At 42.2% G+C, this 20,834-nt stretch overlaps 1 protein-coding gene across 2 annotated transcripts in view; it reads left to right on the top strand.

The window, feature by feature from the left end:
* Window positions 1-2,808: 2,808 nt before the first annotated feature.
* The window catches only part of LOC113173950 (MAM domain-containing glycosylphosphatidylinositol anchor protein 1), a 130,509-nt gene continuing 112,483 nt past the window's right edge, over window positions 2,809-20,834 (top strand). For both annotated transcript variants that reach the window (XM_026377555.1, XM_026377556.1), the window contains exons 1-2: window positions 2,809-3,340; window positions 4,469-4,558. In XM_026377555.1, coding sequence (XP_026233340.1) covers window positions 4,492-4,558 — 67 coding nt within the window. In that variant the 5' untranslated portion in view covers window positions 2,809-3,340; window positions 4,469-4,491. The remainder of the gene's footprint in view (window positions 3,341-4,468; window positions 4,559-20,834) is intronic.

A 20,834-nucleotide genomic window follows, 5' to 3' on the forward strand; every position in this document is an offset into this window, starting at 1 on the left:
CTTGGACTCAAGAGTGAACTGTTTGGGTTTTTTTCCTCAGTTAATCTCATTGTGACATTTTACACACATGATGAACTGTTTAGAATTTAAATCTGGACACGTGTGCAAACTGCTAATTGACTGTTGATGAAGGCATAAAACTGCATGGTGGCAAAACAATAAAAAACAAGATACTTAAACAAATAAAATGAAATCTGAGTAAAATAAATGATCACAGGAAATGTTAGATTTGATTTGTAGATTATTATACGTCTTCCACATACTGTGAACTTTACAACAGGTCAACAGAGCACTTACACAAAATGATTTCATGACATCTAACTTTGCACCACATCCAAGAATAATGTCCCCGTTGTTGTGTCACAGTTACTATGTAGGAAGTGTCTGTGTGAGTCAAAATGGTTGGAAGCAATTATTGCTTCTCTCCGAAGTCTTTCAATTCTTTAAAGAAACATGGTTTCATGTAGTGTGTGTGTGTGTGTGTGTGTGTGTGTGTGTGTGGCTGCCACCCAAGGTTGTTCCTACAACACGTTGTCTTTTGAGATTCACTGCCTTAAGCAGCAATGATGTGCTCTCAGCAAGACATGCCAAGCCTGCTGGCTGCAGCCCAAGACGAGGGGCAAAAAAAGAAAGCAAGGAGAGAAAGAGACAGATACTCGTGCCAGATCCCATGATTTTGTTTATTCTGAATAAAAGTTTCATCTGAATTGAGAGTGCTAAGTAATTACAGAGTGTCTTGATTTCTTTTTTTTTTGTGTGTTTCAGATGCAAAACCCCCAAATGTTGCCCAGAAATGATTAAAGTGTGAGTATTAAGCAGTGAGAGTTTGCTTTTCTAAATATTATGTTCCTAGTGATCATTATTATGATTATGTCTAATGATGAAACAATTTATGTAGAATACTTCAATGCCAATACGTGCCAATGTGTTTGGGCGCTGCCAGCATCAACAACATTTAAATCACCAAGTTTCTAGCTCTTAAAGCCTGTAGACGTTGACTCACAGTTTCATAGTGTTGCCATCAAAGTTTGATGTTAATGGCGCATTGATGAGATAAGTGATTAGGATATTTCAGAGAACAATAGCACCGACCACTTTAAAGTTTACCATCAGAGGTTTCAACACCCTGCAGATCAGACAACTGGACACTCGACTCGAGGGTTGTTGGTTCTAATTCAAGATGATTATACGAGAATAGAGAAGAATGAGAAATCCTGCAGCTACACCTGTGGAACTGGTCGACGGCTAAACTGTAAAACTTTGTGTCTGCAGCCATGTTCTCTCCCTCTGCATGTGTGTGTGTGTGTGTGAGAGAGAGAGGGCACTCAGTCACACTTACTAATTAGGCTCCAGAAAATGAATCATTTGCAGATAAGACCAAACCGTTAGTGGCTGCAGGCGATGATGACTAGTGCAGAACATTTGGAACCTTAGTTGTCAAATTATGAGCTACACAGCACAAATCACACACCAAGCTGTCAACATTCAAAATAATGTTGTAATGCAAACAAACTGTTGTAATGAAAAGCAAAACATAGTTCTTTTCAGATATATTCAAAGGTTTCAGGAGCTGTGTGAGATGTTAATGTTGCATTATGTGCTGAGATATTGTAAAAGGAGATGTATTATAAAGCAGATTACAATGGTGTGGTATTTAGTAATATTTAGTAATATTATCCTGAAACTGCAAAATTCAATAGTAATACAATAAACATGAACCAGATATCAGTCTGCAACAGAAGCTCAAAGTTAAAATGTGGATTTATGTCTCGATCGCACAGAATGATTTGAGTAGCGAAAACTGAGCTGGAAAAAGGCTCCATCATATTATACAGAACATTAACATTTATTTATTTTCTTCCTACATCTTCATCTTATCATAAACTTACAACTTCCATTTGACAATCACAGGGACACTGCTGTCCAGATCTGAGCCTCGACATCATTTTAGTAAGTCTACAGACAACTTGCTGGACTTCATGGTTTGTTTTTTGTCCTGTGTGCAGTGTGGGAATCCTGGGATGTTCTATACAGAATATGGTTGTTTAACTAATCAGTTGAAGTTGAAGATCTGAGAGCTCTATCTTGACATTTAATACATTTACATACAAATCTAAAAAATGTTTTCACTTTGTCATAATGGGTGTTTGACTGTACACACACACACACACACACACACACACACAGTAAACAGTATTGGTGATGAGCTGAATCACGCCCTCATGCGGCCACGTTGCGAAGTGAAAACTGTTCCCGACAACAGAAGGAATAAACGCAGGAGCTGCGGCGCACACTTGAAGTATCTGAGTGCCAACATGAGGCTGTGCTCCGGGGGTTGTTCAGGACTCACGCTATTTTTGCTGTCATAAATAATTGGTCCACGGGGAGGGGTGGTCGTGTTGGGGGCTCCTCCAAACTTTGGGAGCTCCTTTCAGTTCTAAATGGCACCGACGATTGGAGCCGACGAACTCCACCAAAGAGTCGACAACAGAGAGAAACACCAAAACCACTGTTGACCCTTCGGCTCTTAAAGGCTTCCTGTGGAACCCAAAAGGTTTGAACCCCCATTTCACAGTAAATGGGAGAGGAGACAGAAAAAGGCGACCAGTGCTGTTCCTTTGACAACCTGTTCAATGTAGAGCTGGGAGTCTTGAGCGCATCTATGTGTAAGCCTCTGTCCTCCTCCCTCCCTCCCTCTCTCCATCCCTCCATCCCTCTCTCTCTTCACAGACAGGGGCGGTCGTTCTCAGTCTGCGCACATATTCCACTTGGCCAGCATCACTTGGAGTCCACAGACACAGCGCTGATTGAACGAGCGGAGGGGAGCTCATTCTCAGAGCGCACGATTGTGTTAGAGGGGCTTCAGCAGAGTGTCACCGGTCAGAAGCAGAGAGAGACAGTAACTCCATCTCAACCACGCCTTTAAGAGTAAATAATCCACACAAGAGGAGACTGTGGGTGTAGGATTCTGCAGAGGGAAGTTTTTCACAGGGAAAGTGCTTTTGGTTTCGTCTTTGGGAAGAAGGACTCAGTGGAATCGAGCAGCGGTGAAGCTTCGCTGTCCGCTTCTCTGTGCGTAAAATAAAAGTTTAACACACCGAGGAGGTTATCTGAGAGGTTTCGGAGCTCGGCAAACTCCACACAGCACTGTCTGGGAATTGTAAAGCTCACATCGGACGCACACTGGTGGAGAATATAAAACTTTTCAACACATTTTGTAGAGAGGCTGCGGAGCGGGTTGGTCTGGCAGAGAGCGGAGGAATCCTCTGCGTTTAACCGGGAGGAGTGCGCGCAGCGCTGGGTAGCAGACTGACCCAAAGGACGGCACCTCGGAGACAAGGTAGAGACGCTGCAGGGATCACATGCCCGCACAGACACTCCATTATTGTCAGAGATATTTTATTTATCTGTTTACTTTTCATGGAATCTGTGCATTTTAAGGATCTAAACACGTTTTAATTTCACTTCTGCACGAATATTGATGAGCATCATTGATCTAATCTCAATAAAATGCCTCTGATGTTGTGCCTTGTATTAAACCACCTGTCTTAAATTGGCATTAGTGATACCTTTTTCTGTGCTGGCATTAAAACGATCCACTACTACATGGCGCATCCTCACATCAGTTCCGTTATTAACTCACATGCAGCCTAAAGCCTGATGAAACTTTGATCACGGCGCGCTGCACGATCCAACCTGTCAGTGCCGCCGACTCAGAGCCATCATCCACACAGACGTGAGGTTCATCCATCAGAGGAAATCCTCATGTTCAGTCAGAGGAGTCGGTTCATTAGCGCCTGACTCCTCCTGATTTTCATCTTTGTCCTTTTAATTGTGAATTGTGCAGAAAAGAAATCACCACCATGTGTCCAGCAGTGCTGCTCTGATACATTACAAATCAAATCTACAAATTTCAACTCAAACAGCAAAGTTGATTTTTCAGCCTTCATCATCCTCAGTGCCGCAGACACATGAGGGATAATTAGACTGATGGAGGGAATCCGTGGGGTGGATGTGGGTGTTTGAGGTCCGAAGTGCGAGACCCCACTTGTTGTAGTTAATCCTCCTTGAACACCGCAGTCTGATGCTCAGTTCTCCCCCGTGGTGAAGAGACTACACCTGCCTCCGTGCGTTTCGGTGCGCAGAGGGCCAGAGGAAGTTCAGTCACGTTAACAGCAGACAATCCTGTCAATCTCCAATTCTCTGACACGCAGCCACGCTTGTAAGCTCTCTGTAATCCACGATTTGTGATTGAATTACCCGCCCTTTAAGTTGAGTGAAACGGTGTGGGCTGTGCAGCTGGGGCTAAATTGCTCTGTAATATTATTTGCACGGCTTATGGGGTTAGAAGAGACATAGTTGAACATGAAAAACAATTGAAAGTACCTCCTCACCAATCACTCAGCGGTCGCCTCCTCCCTCTGTGTCCTTCTCACCTCTGTCTCCTTCTCTGTCCCCTCTCTCCCAGGTTATGACGGAACTGAGCTGAACATGGAGTTTTTCTGGATTTTGTTATTTTCTAGTGTCTCTCCTCTTGCCTGGAGCCAAGGAGTTTACGGTAGGAACGTGGGATTTAAGAATACATTGCTATAATGACATAAATGCATGGTTTATTAGTGCAGGCGGCCCGAGCTCCATTGCAGTTATGTTAATTTGTTCAATTATTAGTCTATAACCCTAATTAAGGGCTTCTCACAGCCGTTTTGTCCGTGTTTCACTAATAGGAGATGATATAACAACTGGCCTTGAAACTACAGCCAGAATAGCTTCAGGGAGACCGACAGCAAATGAAGTTAAAGGGAGATCCTGCTTCTTAGAATCACAGGAGGCCATGGGAAGACATGCAGCCCCCTCCTGTAAATCTAATGTAAATTAAGTTTAAGTCTGATTGAATCTTTATGTCAAAACAACAAATTAGAGCTCAGTGAGGAACGAATGATCAAACTTCAGATTATTGTTTGAGGTTCAGGGTTCTCACTGAGTGCTGTGTTTAGTTTGATCACACTATGTCCAGAGAAACACACCATGGTGGTTTAGCAGGAGGATGAGTCTGTCAGAGCTCTGTGAGACCTGTCTCGTCTGTGTCGGGTTAAACAGGACGGGCACACTGTGCTTTTTAGGATAAAGTGGGAGTTCGTCCCCTCTTAAGGCTGTCTCACTGTACTACACACGCTCGGTTTCTTCAGCTGCAGGCGCCTGGCCAGATCCTGCATCCTCCTGTCCCTTCGGGCGAGGCAAACACACAAACTGATCTGTCAGCTTTGATACTTTGATTTTGATGTTTGAAGGCATGTGGCAGCCATTGAAAAGGAGGTCTGTTTAGTCATAGTAGCATAGAGTGCTGTTGTCATAAGCAATCCTGCAGCCTGCCATCACACTGACAAATACTGACAATCTGTCGTTTGCTGAAGCATATACAGCAGGTCCATGTAGGAGTCCTTGCCAAGTAATCAGGATTGTACAACTCAACTGCTGAACACTGTGTCAGTATTAGTGTAAACTATAACAAACTTACTGTACGTGCACATTCCTGAGATTACACACTATGTCAATTTGAAACAATGCAAAAGCATTTTGTTTTTCCATTTCTGCAGCGTTTGCAGACAGAGCAGTGTGTACATACATACAGTGACAGAGCTGGATGGAATCTCAAGAAGTTATTTTTCCTCCCGTTTGTTTTACAGGAGAAAATCTCAGAAATAACCCAACAGTGAAAAAACTGAGGTTTAGTCCCATCACTTTTATTTATCTGGTAACATTTCAGTTTTCATAAAGCCAGGAGTTACTGTTTTGTATACTGAATTTCCAACACACATATATATATATATGTATATGAATTCCATTTTATACAACACAATGTTTTAAAATATATTCTAGCTAAAGTTGTTTCCAGTGCCAGCAGTCGGTTTGTTAGGATGTGTGGTAGTGTTTCATTGTGTTGTGTCCTCCTACAGTGACTCTTCTGATCTAGTTACACTGTCCTGCAGAAGAAGCCTCACATCTCCAGTTTGCCCTTGTGCATTCTCGTCCTCATTTATTTTTTCATAATAACTGTATGGAACCGCTTTGGGTTCTCTACAGGGTGATAGACTGATTGTCATGAAGAATTTGTGCATCTATGCCTCAAGGGCTCTGTCACAAATATGCAGTGGGCCGAAGCAGATAGGTTTGCAGCCAGTGCCAGTAGTGAAAGCTGCATTGATGTGTTGTATTTTCTGATAGTTTTTGTCCCTGGTGTTATACAGTAGGTTACTTGTCTTATGGGCAACAACGGCCTTTCAGTCTTTGCTGAGGGAGGAAAAGTCCCAAAGCTTTGTGGGAACCTTACCGAATATCGTTCCCAGTGCATTCTCAGATGATGTGTGTGGTGGTGGTGCTCATCTGTGCACAACTGAGTAACAACTGTTTCATATAAAACAAATCGATTCACAATTTGCACAATAGTGGTAAACAACACGAGTCAGGGAGAACAGGCAGAGAGCCAACGAGTTCGGCTGCCATGTATGCAGATCTGCATGAAATGGTTTCCCTCACTTTGGAATTGTTTAGCACTTCCTCTAGCAGACAGATGCGACTCAGTGTCCGTCGGGAGCCGAACGGTGAAAGCGTGCCTGATTGATGTCAGCACTTTGGATGGCTGTGAGGTTCATTTACTGTAGCCTTCTCTGGGGTGTGTTTGGATGCGTGCGTTTTTGTCAGCTCATGCCTGTGAGTCTGTGCGTGCAGGTGTTTGTGCTCGTGTGTGTGAGTGCGAGTTTATGTGCAAAAAGCAATGTGCAGCGCGTGAGCCTGCAAACCTGTGAGTCTGTGTGTGTGAGTCTGTGTGTGTGTGTGTTAATGTGTGAGTGGGACGTGTTTGTGTGGCAGAGACACTTTTCTTCCTACTGCAACAGTTTGCTGGCTCAGCAGGGACTTGTGGATCAGTCACTGTTTCTCTTGCAGCAGTGTACTATTGATTGTACTTCTGTGAGTTTTGATAGGCTGTCATAAAGCTTGTAACACCTGTCTATCAAATAGCAACTGGACAGACGAGTGCACCAATGAAATATGGCGGCTTATGTTATTTTAATAGCATGTCTTGTGCATTAAAACATTTTTCCTCTTGTGTTCTGTTTTTTAGGAAGAGCTGTTTATATGCACAGTATATATATATATATATATATGTGTAGTGATTTTCAAGTTTCATTTAATCTGGATATAGTGTAATCCCGGGCATTACAAGCATGATGTGGCGTCCACATGCACCGACTCTCAACATACTTAAGGATTAAGGGCGGTTCAGAAAAATCCCAAGTCAGTCTTTCAGGATGTGACTCCTCATCTGAAGGACTCAACAGTTTCACCAATACAGACGAAGTATACTAGAAAAAACGTGTCTCTCCATCTTTGTGGTGCTACATCACATCACACTCAGAGTTCACAGGGACACCAAATTATTGATTGCTCGACAAAGTCATACAGATCCATTCGCTGGTGCCATAGATAGAAACCAAACCGCATTAGCCCGCAGTATGATGCTTCATTATGTGCTTGTTAACAGAAAATCTAATGAACTTAAATCAATGATTTTGCTTAACAGTGTTGTTTTTAGATTTGAGCAAGGCTCTCGCAGCAGGGTGAGAGCCGAGGCCTTGCCACCGGCCATAGAACAAAGCACGACGAGAGATGCAGAAAGTGAAAAAGTTTAATTTGCCTAAATTGCGCAGAAATTTAACATCGCTTTGAAGATGTTGCCCAAGGAAAATGAAATGCTTGGAGTAGGGTGCAAGTTCTTTATTTGCAGTCTGAGTGTAATGTGACGAACATCCAACATTTCAGCATCATCTTAATGTGGAGCTTTACTCGCTGCAGTACTTTAGCCTGCCGTGACACATGGGTTGAAAGCCGGTGACCTAGAAAGAGATCATTCTAGCTTTAACCGATCTGGCCACTCTATAGGCTCCTCTGACTTTAACTCTTCCTCTTCCCACATCAGCACTTTTGTTTGTGTCTCTTTCATGCTGCTTGTTGCTGATTTTATTTTGGATGCTGAATATTGCCCTTTTCTAATAAGCATGCATAATTTATTGGTGGCTCTGAGGCAGTGGAGGAGAAGACGGTAGGGGAGAGGAGACGGTGATAGGAAGAGACTGAAGCATTAAGCTGGAGATGATGATAATCTTTTACCTCCCACATCTGACACCTACTGTCCTACTGACCTTTCCTTCCTTATTATGCTTAATTAAAGTTCTTGGAATTTAATTAAGGGTGCTCCAACTGTCCAAATAAAAACTCCTGCAGATAGATACACACATAGATAGATACATAGATGGACAGATTTGTAGATAGATAGGTCTTTTCCTCTGCTGCATGATTAAAGTGTAAAGTGCAGGACAATTAGAGGAGATCTTCTTTGCACAGAACAGATAGGAGATAATGGGCTGGCGTAGTTGCAGAGTTGATGAATGTTGGCAAGCATCTTTAGTGTTGGTGATGTATATCAGATTCTCTGTCGCTCACCACAATCATCAATTTAAAATGTAGACGTAAACTCCTTTACCCATTAGAAGCAGTAGTGGTTTCTGCCTGTTCCCCTTCCTCTTTTACTCTCCTCCTCTTGTGTCTCCTTGTCCCTCCCTCTCTTTGTGTCTGTCTCCACTCATCTCTGTCATTCTCTCTGATCCCGTCCCTTCTGCTAAAACTTTTAGTGCACATGCTGCTTTAATTATCTCCCCCTGCTCCCATTTTTCTCTCGTGTTAACTGGGTTCATTGTGTGGCATTGTAGCCCGTGATGCCTTAGTGTGAGAAGGGTCACACCTTGAGAACATCGTATAGACAATACAGTCCGCAGCCTGCACGTTTTGATTATGCAGCTCATTCTTTGTCTCTTCTCTCCTCTCCTCTCCTCTCCTCTCCTCTCCTCTCCTCTCCTCTCCTCTCCTCTCCTCTCCTCTCTTCTGGATATTAAAGCCTGGCAACATTTCTATTAACCTACAGGTCAGCAGCAGAGTCAAAGGCCTATGGCCAGTGTGATATGTTGACTGTGGTTTACACTAGCCTTGCTACCTGGGGCTGAAGGATAAAAGTGCTAAGATGACGTCTTAGGAGGTCTGATTTATCACCTTGCCTCCCACCAGTCACACTTTGAGCCCGGGGTCGGCCCGAGACAGCAGGGGGAGGTGGGCAGTCTGGCTCACTGGGTCTACAAGTACAGTGAGATAATAATGTGTCTCATAGTTTGGTGAGTTTAAGTGTAACATACATGTTTTTATCTGTTCGGACTGAAGCCGTGTTGTCTTCCTGCCTTATATTTGTTTTATCAGTTAATGTAGTGGACATGTCCATGAGGCATGATGCATAAGTTATTTCTGTAAAAGTTAATGTTATTTCTCTGTGTGAAGTCAGTAAACAGCAAGAGAAGAGCAACGGAGACACTGTAGAGAGGACACGTGACAGAAGACTGAGCTCAGTTTGGGAATTTTGTTAGATGAGAAAATGGAAAAGTCCGATCTGTAATGTGTCCACGAATCAGGAGGCAGCAGCAGGTTCGTTTAGGATGGCATGAAGACTGGGAGCAGGAGAAAACATCTAACCTCGTTATCATGGGATGGAGCTCGTTTCTTATTCTGCACAAACATAAAAGTTAAAAAACAGATCTTAGTTTTATGTCTTTATGCTAAGCTAAGCTAACAGACTGCTAACTTTTCATCAGTAAATCTAATAAAAACATTTCAAATGATTTGGTTAAGATACGTTTTATTAAACTGAGTAATATCATTGTTGATTTTTGTGTTGCACATTCTTCATATGATGACACTACTACAGCCTTCAGTGTCTCGTTCACCTTGCTGTTCATAGATTGCTGTTGTACCAACTGATCCACAGCCACCTCGTGTTACGTTGTCTGTTTTCCATCTGGTTTATTATAAACATCTTTTTAATCTACGTTTTAAAGAATCTTGATCCGACATCTTCTGTATTCAGTGTGTATAAATAAATACTGATTGACTTGACTTGATAGAACTTTTTTATCTACATTCACTAAAAATATTTAGGTTTTTCCAAGTTGGGCTAAAAAAAAAAAAAATCAAAGATAGAAGTTTGATGAGGAGCGAAATCTCGAGAATCACTGCAGGCTCTAGCAGCGTGCGCCTGTGCTGAAGTGCTGACAGAATTATTATAATTTTTGCCCACAGATCATCATGTAACCTCCTATCTGTTCATCTGTGTTTCTTTTCTCCTGACTTCGTGTTTTTCCCTCTGTCTCTCAGATGATGATGTTCGTATATGCAGCCCACGTACAAATCTTCACATGCACACACGGACATGCAGGTGCATAAGCATCTCTTAGTGCATTTACCTTTTACTGAACTCATAGATCATTACTTCACTCTCACCCACTCCCATCCCTCTGTACCGGGATGTTAGTCAGTGTCACTCACACACAACAAACGGGCCTACACACATACACACATACCTATTCGGATTAGAGTGGTCTAGAGCGTAACAGGGCGACGTGGGTGCCCTGTGGGCAGGAAAAACTGTCAGGGAAACTTTGCTTTTTCCCTCTGTACTCCTGTCACTCTGTCAGACATTATCAAGCACCTCTTACTGGCACCACTTCAGGAGGGAATAAGTGTGTTTGTATCTTTGTGCACAATTTCTGGATTGCAGGATAATTTAATATTTTAATATACTGTTGTAGCAGCGACTGTGAAATGACAAAACTTTTGGAGTGTAGGTGTGTTTTGTTATGTTTTGTTTCTAATTGCATGCACAGGGCTTGATACTGGTGTCTTGAGAGCGAAAGGATAAAGGCTGTATTCTGTGTGTGTGTGTGCGTTAGCATGCATGGACGTGAGAGGGAGGGAACATTTGGCATCTAAGTTATTCATGAAGGCGACAGGATGGTTGTGAACAGCGGTGAGAACATGGCTTACATCAGAGACCGTCTGCCTCCTCCTGCACTTCTCTCACACTGTCACTCTCTTTCTTCTTCACTTCCTTCTCTTTTACTCTCCACTTCTTTGTCTTGTGCACTCATTTATTCTTTAGGCTCTATTGGTTCTTAAAAACTTTTTACTTCAATTTAAAATTCATTTTTTTTAGGCTGTATTTGAAGCATCTTTTTTTTTGCACAGCCTTTTTTGTTGCTACTGCACCAGGCGTGGGTGTTGAAATTGGAATGATCCAAATCCTACACCGGCTTTTAAGATCCATATTACACAATAAGTTAAACATGTGTTTTCCTCTGCACTGAAAAATGTGATGTGTGCTTTTTAATGGATTGTGATTAACATCTACGTTTATTGTGACGCCACAAAATTCTGTTTGCACATGAACGACTTAGACTCAGATTTAAGGTTGAAATGTGAGTTAACTCAAGTAAAGTTGAGTAATTAGTTCAAAGTCAACGCAAAACAAGCTGACTTAACTAAACACACAGAACAAGTCTTTGTGTGTTTTATTCATGAGGAGTTGAGTGACTTCGCATCAGGGGAACTCATGCTTATGACTTCTGAATGGGGCTGAAAAAAAAAAAAGCAATTTTATGTTGAATTTAATCAAATTAACACAGGAAATCAACAAAACACATTTACATTAAGCTAATAATAAAATATTAGTTGATTCAAGTCAATGTCTGCATGATGTTTGTTAATTCGACTATCGGATTCGATCTGTTGGGTTAATTTCCTTCACAGTTCCTACCTTGTTGTCATCAGCTCACTGAGCCATTGTTTAGGTGTAAATCTCCCCAGGGAGCTTTAAAATAGTTGCAATATTGTTGACTCACACCAAGCAAATGGTGGGTTTCACAGAGCGAGCACAGTGCCACGCATACACAATGCCATTCTGTGCTGCTTGTCGTGCCTTCAGCACAGACACATATTGATCTGTCACTTCACAGAAAACCTGCACACAGCTACTGACTGTGTGCAGGAAAATCTTATCATACCGATATGCTCCGACTTAAAGAGTGGCAGTGAGCGTGCACACGCTGCTAAAAACACACTTTTTGAGGCTGTTCCTCCCACATATGTTCTGCCTTTCCCTGTGGTGTGCGCTGAAACCCCGCAAACAACAAAACAACCACAACTGCTGGAGTTGGTCGTGTCCAACTAAACTTTCTGACAGCAGGACGGGATCAACACTGGAAATCTATCTTCTGCTCCAACACACATCTGGCCTAAATAATTCAACAATGCGTGCTGCTTGGAGATCTCACCCTCTCCCTCTCATTCACTCTCAGACTTGCTCTCCCTCGGTGGCAAACACCCCTCCTCCTCCTACTCCTCCTCCTCCACCTCCTCCTCCTCTGCTCCTCTGCTCATGGTGGCGTTAGTTTTTTAAGGTTTGAGATTTTCACGTGCTTCTCTCTCATTTTCCCGTCTTTCTCCTTGCAGCTCAGCTCGCCCACAGGAAATGGGGTGTAATCTGTCTGATATGTTGAAAAGTCTCCATGTTGTCTGTGTAGCGATTTATCTGCCACTAGCTCCACATTCTGATCCCTCCTTCTGACTTTCCCCGTATACTAAACTTTTACCTGTCAAAAAAGATGTTCCTGTCATCTTCCTCTTTCGCCTTTTCCTTCCCTTCTCTCCGGCCCTCTTTGCCTTCCCAGCCATCCGTATAGCTGCCCATAACATGTCAAATAAAATGTACCCCCTCTCTATTTTACATCCTCTTTCCAACCTAATTCTCTCTCCTCACCCAAAACCTTTCAACACATACAACCCCGTAACTCTTATCATCACGTTCTCCTTGCATTTTCCCCCACTCCTCCCTGCTCCCCTACTTGCTATCCTTCCCTTTCTTTATACCCAGCACCTCTCTCCTCCGAAGCCCTGTCATCTTTTTGCTATCATCCACCGATTCAGTGGAAAGCATCCACCCACCTCTCCACTTACTGCATATATATAGGACATGGCGCACGCTGTCATTGAAAGCTGCAGACAGGTTTTGGGAAGCAGGGTGGAGGGCTGACACTGGGGAGCAAAGAGAAAGCCTGGGCTAGCAGCAACTCCAGGAAATGAGGGCATAGGGAAAGGTGCATCCTGCAGAAAGGCATTTTGATTCAGGGAAAAGTAGCTGAAATAAAACACTTTCCCTGTGAATCAAATGCTTTTTATTTTAGTTGGAGACAAACACAGTTGTAACCGTGGAATGATTTTATTCTTCTCTGAAAAGTAGGAATAAATTTACTGTGTTTTTATGCAAATCTTCTGCCCATTTCCCATCAAATATAACTAAGTGTGCGCGGCACAGAATTATAGTTCAGTGTCTCCCAGCCTTTTCTGACTGATGTGCTCTCATGGGCCTGTTTAACAACCTCAAACGCCCATTCATTCATACGTCCTGTCATGTTCCAAATTACTTCAGTTCAGTTGGTTTAAAATGCTTCTTAACACTATTACAAGACGTTTTATACAAGAATAGGGAGCGTGCAGTGGTATATATGTATGTGGTTATATTTTAAAGGATGTTAAAAAGAACAAACGTGTCCACCTGCAGGTTGTTCGATGCTGCCAACATGTGTTCAGACTATCAACTGTCATATCCATATAGATCAGTGAAAAATGGAAAGAGGTGATGTATATAATGTAAACATTATATTAACAGATCTTTACTCTAGAGTCAGTCTGCAGCCTACATGGTGTGTAAGAGTTGGGAGCTGGGAGTTAAATTAGGCTGGAGCAGACCCGAGCTGAGCTCCTTAGCCTCATCTCCTTCAGTAACTCTGATCATTTTGTCATTCTCAACAAATAAAATGTCAATTTTCTTTATTCAACTTTATTAAAAAGACAAAAAAAGGAAAAGGTTGGCCATCACACGAGAGCAGGATCGATACACGTGTCTTCAAACTGACGGACGGACTGTGTGCTATTTACGCACATGGTAGAGCGGCGATACGTTTATTAATTTTTATTATTAAATTCTTATTTATTTTTTTTATTTTCAGCACAATTTAAAATATTGTTTCTTGTGCAGAATCAGAATATGTTTTTTTTTTTGTTGTGTAAAGTTGATTATTACAATCAGCTTCATCACTGCAAACATCAAACTGATCCAGGCTACAAATCCATTAACAGAAAGACCATTTATTATTTTTAGTTACTGTAGTTTCCCAGTGCAATGATCTTTCTATTGTAACACACAGTTACAAAGAAACCTGAGATGTACCATAATAATGTGACATCCGTTAATCTCCTGAAGGAGACAGAAGCAACAGTAGGTTACTGAGAAATCGTGATGTACATATTTTACACTGGAGGATTTGAAAGTGATTTGAAGGAGTTACCTTCTCTCACGAACGTGAACCTGAACTCACATAATAACTGTGTTTTTTCTCTCTGTGGAAGTTAACACCTCATTTATTTATCAGCGACAGCACCTTTCTCCACTTGAGGCCTTAACACATCCACGCAAAACTGATGAAACCTAATTGAATTTAGACGTTCACTTAAATGACTTAGATCCAGCTCAGGGTAGAAGAGAAAAAGGACACATAGGTGAGCAAAGGCTCATATTAAAAAACAGAAAGAGACGCAGCAGGAGTGACATTGAAAAGGGCAGGGCCAGATAGAGAGCAGCTAAAAGAAGAAAGACTTCCCCAGAGACAGGAAGCTGGAGCGACAAGAGGCCCCGGAAATGATAAAGAAACAGAGGGAACGAGTCAGAGTGACACGAGCAGCCTAAACTTTATTTACTTTGAAAAGTACTTTTACTTTAGTTCTTTTTGTGGATCACATCCATATCAAAGAAATTCACATTAAAATGTTTTCACAACGGAGGAAACTCATTTCGGCCGCTTGTATCCAGGACCTCATCCTTTCCTCCATAGGTGTGTGTTGTATCGTACGTTGACTGGTAAATCGAGAGCTTCTCCTTTTGGCTTAGGTCCTTTTTCACCATGACAGACCTGTACACCGACCACATTACTGCTGCCGATGCACCGATCCATCCATCAATCTCACCCTACATCCTTGATGGCAAAAAAAAAAAGAAAAGAAAAAATAATGAAAGACTTTATTGATCCTCTGGGGAAATTGTGGTGGAACAGCTGCCAGAAAGTACAGGGTTCCAGTGTCTTGTCCAAAGACACCTCGGCACGTAGCCAGGAGGAACCGGGAATCGAACCACTCACACTGGGGTTCGTAGACCACTGCTCTACCACCTCCCAAAATCAGGTTCCACCAAGATTTGAACTCAGATCACTGGATTCAGAGTCCAGGATCTAACCGTTACACCATGGAACCACAACAAAGACTCCCACTCGCTGCCAAAACCCGGGATCAAACCAGGGACCTCTAGATCTTCAGTGTAACGCTCTCCCAACTGAGCTATTTCTGACCCCTCCTTGAACCCCCACCTTATAGTGGTGGAGGAGTCTGTGACCCAAATGACTATGTTGTCAGTAGAGTCTCTGAAGGCAAACAGGCCAGACTAAGAGCAGTTACATTGAAAAATGCTGGACAGACACGGGGTTAGGTTTAGACAAGTAAAATCAACTCAGGGTTAGTAAAATGTTGACTAATCTAAACTTGTCTAGTTGTGTATATAACTGTATTTTACAGCAGGACAGTCTCAATACTTAATACAGTTTAATATACAGTAATAGAAAGTTCCTTAAACCACAGTATTTAACTTTTTCAAAATTGTTTTTTAATCTGAAGACACCCCACAATCTAACTTAACGTGTCGAGGTGCTGTGGAAGCCTACACTCATTAAACATCCTGACAGCAGTTTAGAGATATTCACAGATTTCAAGTCTCATGCTGCACATCGTAGCTTCGTTTCACCTCTTATTCCTGCCACGGGAATTTATCAAGTATTTATCAAGTGATCATTTTGTTCTGTTCTTAAATTTGAGCCACTGTTGGATTGGTCAGAGCTGATCATCAACAAACCTAAAACCGATTAAACCACACAGGTTAACAGGTTAAACTTTCAGATCCACTGCTCTGGACACACCACAGTGGATCTGTAGGAGTTCGCACAGTGAAACAAAGACTCCGGAGTCTTGTGAGATGTTCACAGGTTGCAGCAGGAATGTTTTGGTGATAGGTGCTGGCTCACTGCTGCTTTCAGTGGTTTGACTTTAACCATCTTCATCTCTGTCCTTCCAGCACGGAGACACTTTTTCAATATGTTTTCTGATGGGAACATATCCCCCCTCTCGCTTTCATTATCTTACTGTTTCGCACCTTTTAAGACATACACGAGAGACAATGAGTGAATGCAGCAGCATGTGGGCAAAGTGTCCCCTTCAAACCATTTCCCTCTGGTTTTTCTCACATCTTTGTTTTTCCTCTATTGTGATTACTCACAACAGGCTTCCTGCTCTGCTATAGTTTTTCTTTTACTTGCATTCTAGTTTTCTATTCAAAGTCTTCATCCATTTCGACTTCATTCTTCATTCTTCCTTGTTTTTAATCTTTCTTCCTCGCCCTCTCTATTCTCGCCTGCAGCACCCCACAACGCAAACACAACCTGTTCTGAGGGAAAGTGAATTATTGAAGCCGCTGCTGCCATTCCCTCTGTGTAGAAGTGGGCTGCAGAGAAAGGAAGGAGGGAACGGAGGGAGCAATGAGGGTGGATGAAAGAAGTGGAGAGGATAGATTTGTAAGGCCAAAAGCTGAAGGGGTTCAGGGTGCAAAGAAGCAGAGAATTATTATTTTTTTGTTTACACATTTCTACAGGATGTGAAACACTGTTCAATAGTATGTTCACGTGGAAAAAGTGCTTGGGGGAAAAGGTAAAAGTGTTCATCATATAGGACCAGATATGTATTTCTGGTAACTTCACTTGAAACAGCCGGGTCATGGGACTAGACATTACACATTCAACAGTCTGTGTCTGTCTTTCTTTCTGACACTGTTGCTGTCTGTGTCTTTTTCTGAGTGTGCCCTCGCTCTGTGCACAGTCTCTTTATCTTGCTCTCTATCCTGCCTTACATTCATGTCTATGTGGAACATTTTTCTTCGGTGTATCAAACAGAAAGTTCTCGCTGAAGCTGGAAATGCCTTAAATATCCGGACAGGGCAGATAAACTATACTCATACTAGTAGAGATAAAGATAAATAAAGATTAGTCTCAGCTGTAGTGCTAGTGCACAAAGTTAACATTAAGTAAATGCTTTTTATTTTCCATGACAGAGATGTTAGGTAATGCACTTACAGTAAGCACCTTTTTAAGAGAGGAGATGGAAATGCATTTTCTGCCCTCAGTATTGTCTACAGGAATACATGTCAGAATCCACCTTGTGTGTAATCGTATGCGTCAACCTGTACTGTGTGTAGCAGTGAACCTGAGGGAAAGAAAAGTTCAGAAAGCGTTGGCTGCACGCTTATTCCCCATTGTGAAGCTTATTTGTTTGAGAAGCACGGATTGAAGCGACTCAGGTAAATGCTTCAACATGTTTATCAACTCATCTCGTCTCCTCTCCTCCCTCTCCTCTCCTCTCCTCTCTTCTGGATATTAAAGCCTGGCAACATTTCTATTAACCTACAGGTCAGCAGCAGCGGTCAAAGGCCTATGGCCAGTGTGATATGTTGACTGTGGTTTACACTAGCCTTGCTACCTGGGGCTGAAGGATAAAAGTGCTAGATGACGTCTTAGGAGGTCTGATTTTCACCTTGCCTCCCACCAGTCACACTTTGAGCCCGGGGTCGGCCCGAGACAGCAGGGGAGGTGGGCAGTCTGGCTCACTGGGTCTACAAGTACAGTGAGATAATAAGTGTCTCATAGTTTGGTGAGTTTAAGTGTAACATACATGTTTTTATCTGTTCGGACTGAAGCCGTGTTGTCTTCCTGCCTTATATTTGTTTTATCAGTTATGTATGGACATGTCCATGAGGCATGATGCATAAGTTATTTCTGTAAAAGTTATGTTATTTCTCTGTGTGAAGTCAGTAAACAGCAAGAGAAGAGCAACGGAGACACTGTAGAGAGGACACGTGACAGAAGACTGAGCTCAGTTGGGAATTTGTTAGATGGAAAATGGAAAGTCCGATCTGTACGTGTCCACGAATCAGGAGGCAGCCGCAGGTTCGTTTAGGATGGCATGAAGACTGGAGCAGGAGAAAACATCTAACCTCGTTATCATGGGATGGAGCTCGTTTCTTATTCTGCACAAACATAAAAGTTAAAAAACAGATCTTGTTTTATGTCTTATGCTAAGCTAAGCAACAGACTGCTAATTTTCATCAGTAAATCTAATAAAAACATTTCAAATGATTTGGTTAATAGATACGTTTATTAAACTGAGTAGTAATATCATTGTTGATTTTGTGTTGACATTCTTCATATGATGACACTACTACACGCCTTCAGTGTCTCGTTCACCTTGCTGTTCATAGATTGCTGTTGTACCAACTGATCCACAGCCACCTCGTGTTACGTTGTCTGTTTTCCTCTGGTTTATTATAAACATCTTTTTATCTACGTTTTAAAGAATCTGATCCGACACTTCGTATTCAGTTGTGTATAAATAATACTGATTGACTTGACTTGATGAAACTTTTTTTTTTCTACATTCACTAAAATATTTAGGTTTTTCCAAGTTGGGCTAAAAAAAAAAAAAATCAAAGATAGAAGTTTGATGAGGAGCGAAATCTCGAGATCACTGCAGGCTCTAGCAGCGTGCGCCTGTGCTGAAGTGCTGACAGAATTATTATATTTTTCCCACAGATCATCATGTAACCTCCTATCTGTTCATCTGTGTTTCTTTTCTCCTGACTTGTGTTTTTCCCTCTGTCTCTCAGATGATGATGTTCGTATTGCAGCCCACGTACAAATCTTCACATGCACACACGGACATGCAGGTGCATAAGCTCTCTTAGTGCATTTACCTTTTACTGAACTCATAGATCATTACTTCACTCTCACCCACTCCCATCCTCTGTACCGGGATGTTAGTCAGTGTCACTCACACCACAACAAACGGGCCTACAAACATACACACATACCTATTCGGATTAGATGGTCTAGAGCGTAACAGGGCGACGTGGGTGCCCTGTGGGCAGGAAAAACGTCAGGGAAACTTTGCTTTTTCCCTCTGTACTCCTGTCACTTGTCAGACATTATCAAGCACCTCTTACTGGCACCACTTCAGGAGGAATAAGTGTGTTTGTATCTTTGTGCACAATTTCTGGATTGCAGGATAATTTATATTTTAATATACTGTTGTAGCAGCGACTGTGAAATGAACAAACTTTTGGAGTGTAGGTGTGTTTTGTTATGTTTTGTTCTTAATTGCATGCACAGGCTTGATACTGGTGTCTTGAGAGCGAAAGGATAAAGGCTGTATTCTGTGTGTGTGTGTGCGTTAGCATGCATGGACGTAGGGGGAGGGAACATTTGGCATCTAAGTTATTCTGAAGGCGACAGGATGGTTGTGAACGCGGTGAGAAACTGGCTTACATCAGAGACCGTCTGCCTCCTCCGCACTTCTCTCACACTGTCACTCTCTTTCTTCTTCACTTCCTTCTCTTTTACTCTCCACTTCTTTGTCTTGTGCACTCATTTATTCTTTAGGCTCTATTGGTTCTTAAAAACTTTTTACTTCAATTTAAATTCATTTTTTTTAGGCTGTATTTGAAGCATCTTTTTTTGCACAGCCTTTTTTGTTGCTACTGCACCAGGCGTGGGTGTTGAAATTGGAATGATCCAATCCTCACCGGCTTTTAAGATCCATATTACACAATAAGTTAAACATTGTTTTCCTCTGCACTGAAAAATGTGATGTGTGCTTTTAATGGATTGTGATTAACATCTACGTTTATTGTGACGCCACAAAATTCTGTTTGCACATGAACGATTAGACTCAATTTAAGGTTGAATGTGAGTTAACTCCAGTAAAGTTGAGTAATTAGTTCAAAGTCAACGCAAAACAAGCTGACTTAACTAAAACACACAGAACAAGTCTTGTGTGTTTTATTCATGAGGAGTTGAGTGACTTCGCATCAGGGGAACTCATGCTTATGACTTCTGAATGGGGCTGAAAAAAAAAAAGCAATTTTATGTTGAATTTAATCAAATTAACACAGGAAATCAACAAAACACATTTACATTAAGCTAATAATAAATATATAGTTGATTCAAGTCAATGTCTGCATGATGTTTGTTAATTCGACTATCGGATTCGATCTGTTGGGTTAATTTCCTTCCACGTTCCTACCTTGTTGTCATCAGCTCACTGAGCATGTTTAGGTGTAAATCTCCCCAGGGAGCTTTAAATAGTTGCAATATTGTTGACTACACCCAAGCAAATGGTGGGTTTCACAGAGCGAGCACAGTGCCACGCATACACAATGCCATTCTGTGCTGCTTGTCGTGCCTTCGCCCAGACACATATTGATCTGTCACTTCACAGAAAACCTGCACACAGCTACTGACTGTGTGCAGGAAATCTTATCTACCGATATGCTCCGACTTAAAGAGTGGCCGTGAGCGTGCACACGCTGCTAAAAACACACTTTTTGAGGCTGTTCCTCCCACCTATGTTCTGCCTTTCCCTTGGTGTGCGCTGAAACCCCGCAAACAACAAAACAACCACAACTGCTGGAGTTGGTCGTGTCCAACTAAACTTTCTGACAGCAGGACGGGATCAACACTGGAAATCTATCTTCTGCTCCACACACACATCTGGCCTAAATAATTCAACAATGCGTGCTGCTTGGAGATCTCACCCTCTCCCTCTCATTCACTCTCAGACTTGCTCTCCCTCGGTGGCAAACACCACCCCCCCTCCTCCTCCTCCACCTCCTCCTCTCTGCTCCTCTGCTCATGGTGGCGTTAGTTTTTTAAGGTTTGAGATTTTCACGTGCTTCTCTCTCATTTTCCCGTCTTTCT

The sequence above is a fragment of the Anabas testudineus genome, chromosome 3 (assembly GCF_900324465.2).
Source record: "Anabas testudineus chromosome 3, fAnaTes1.2, whole genome shotgun sequence".
NCBI lineage: Eukaryota > Metazoa > Chordata > Actinopteri > Anabantiformes > Anabantidae > Anabas > Anabas testudineus.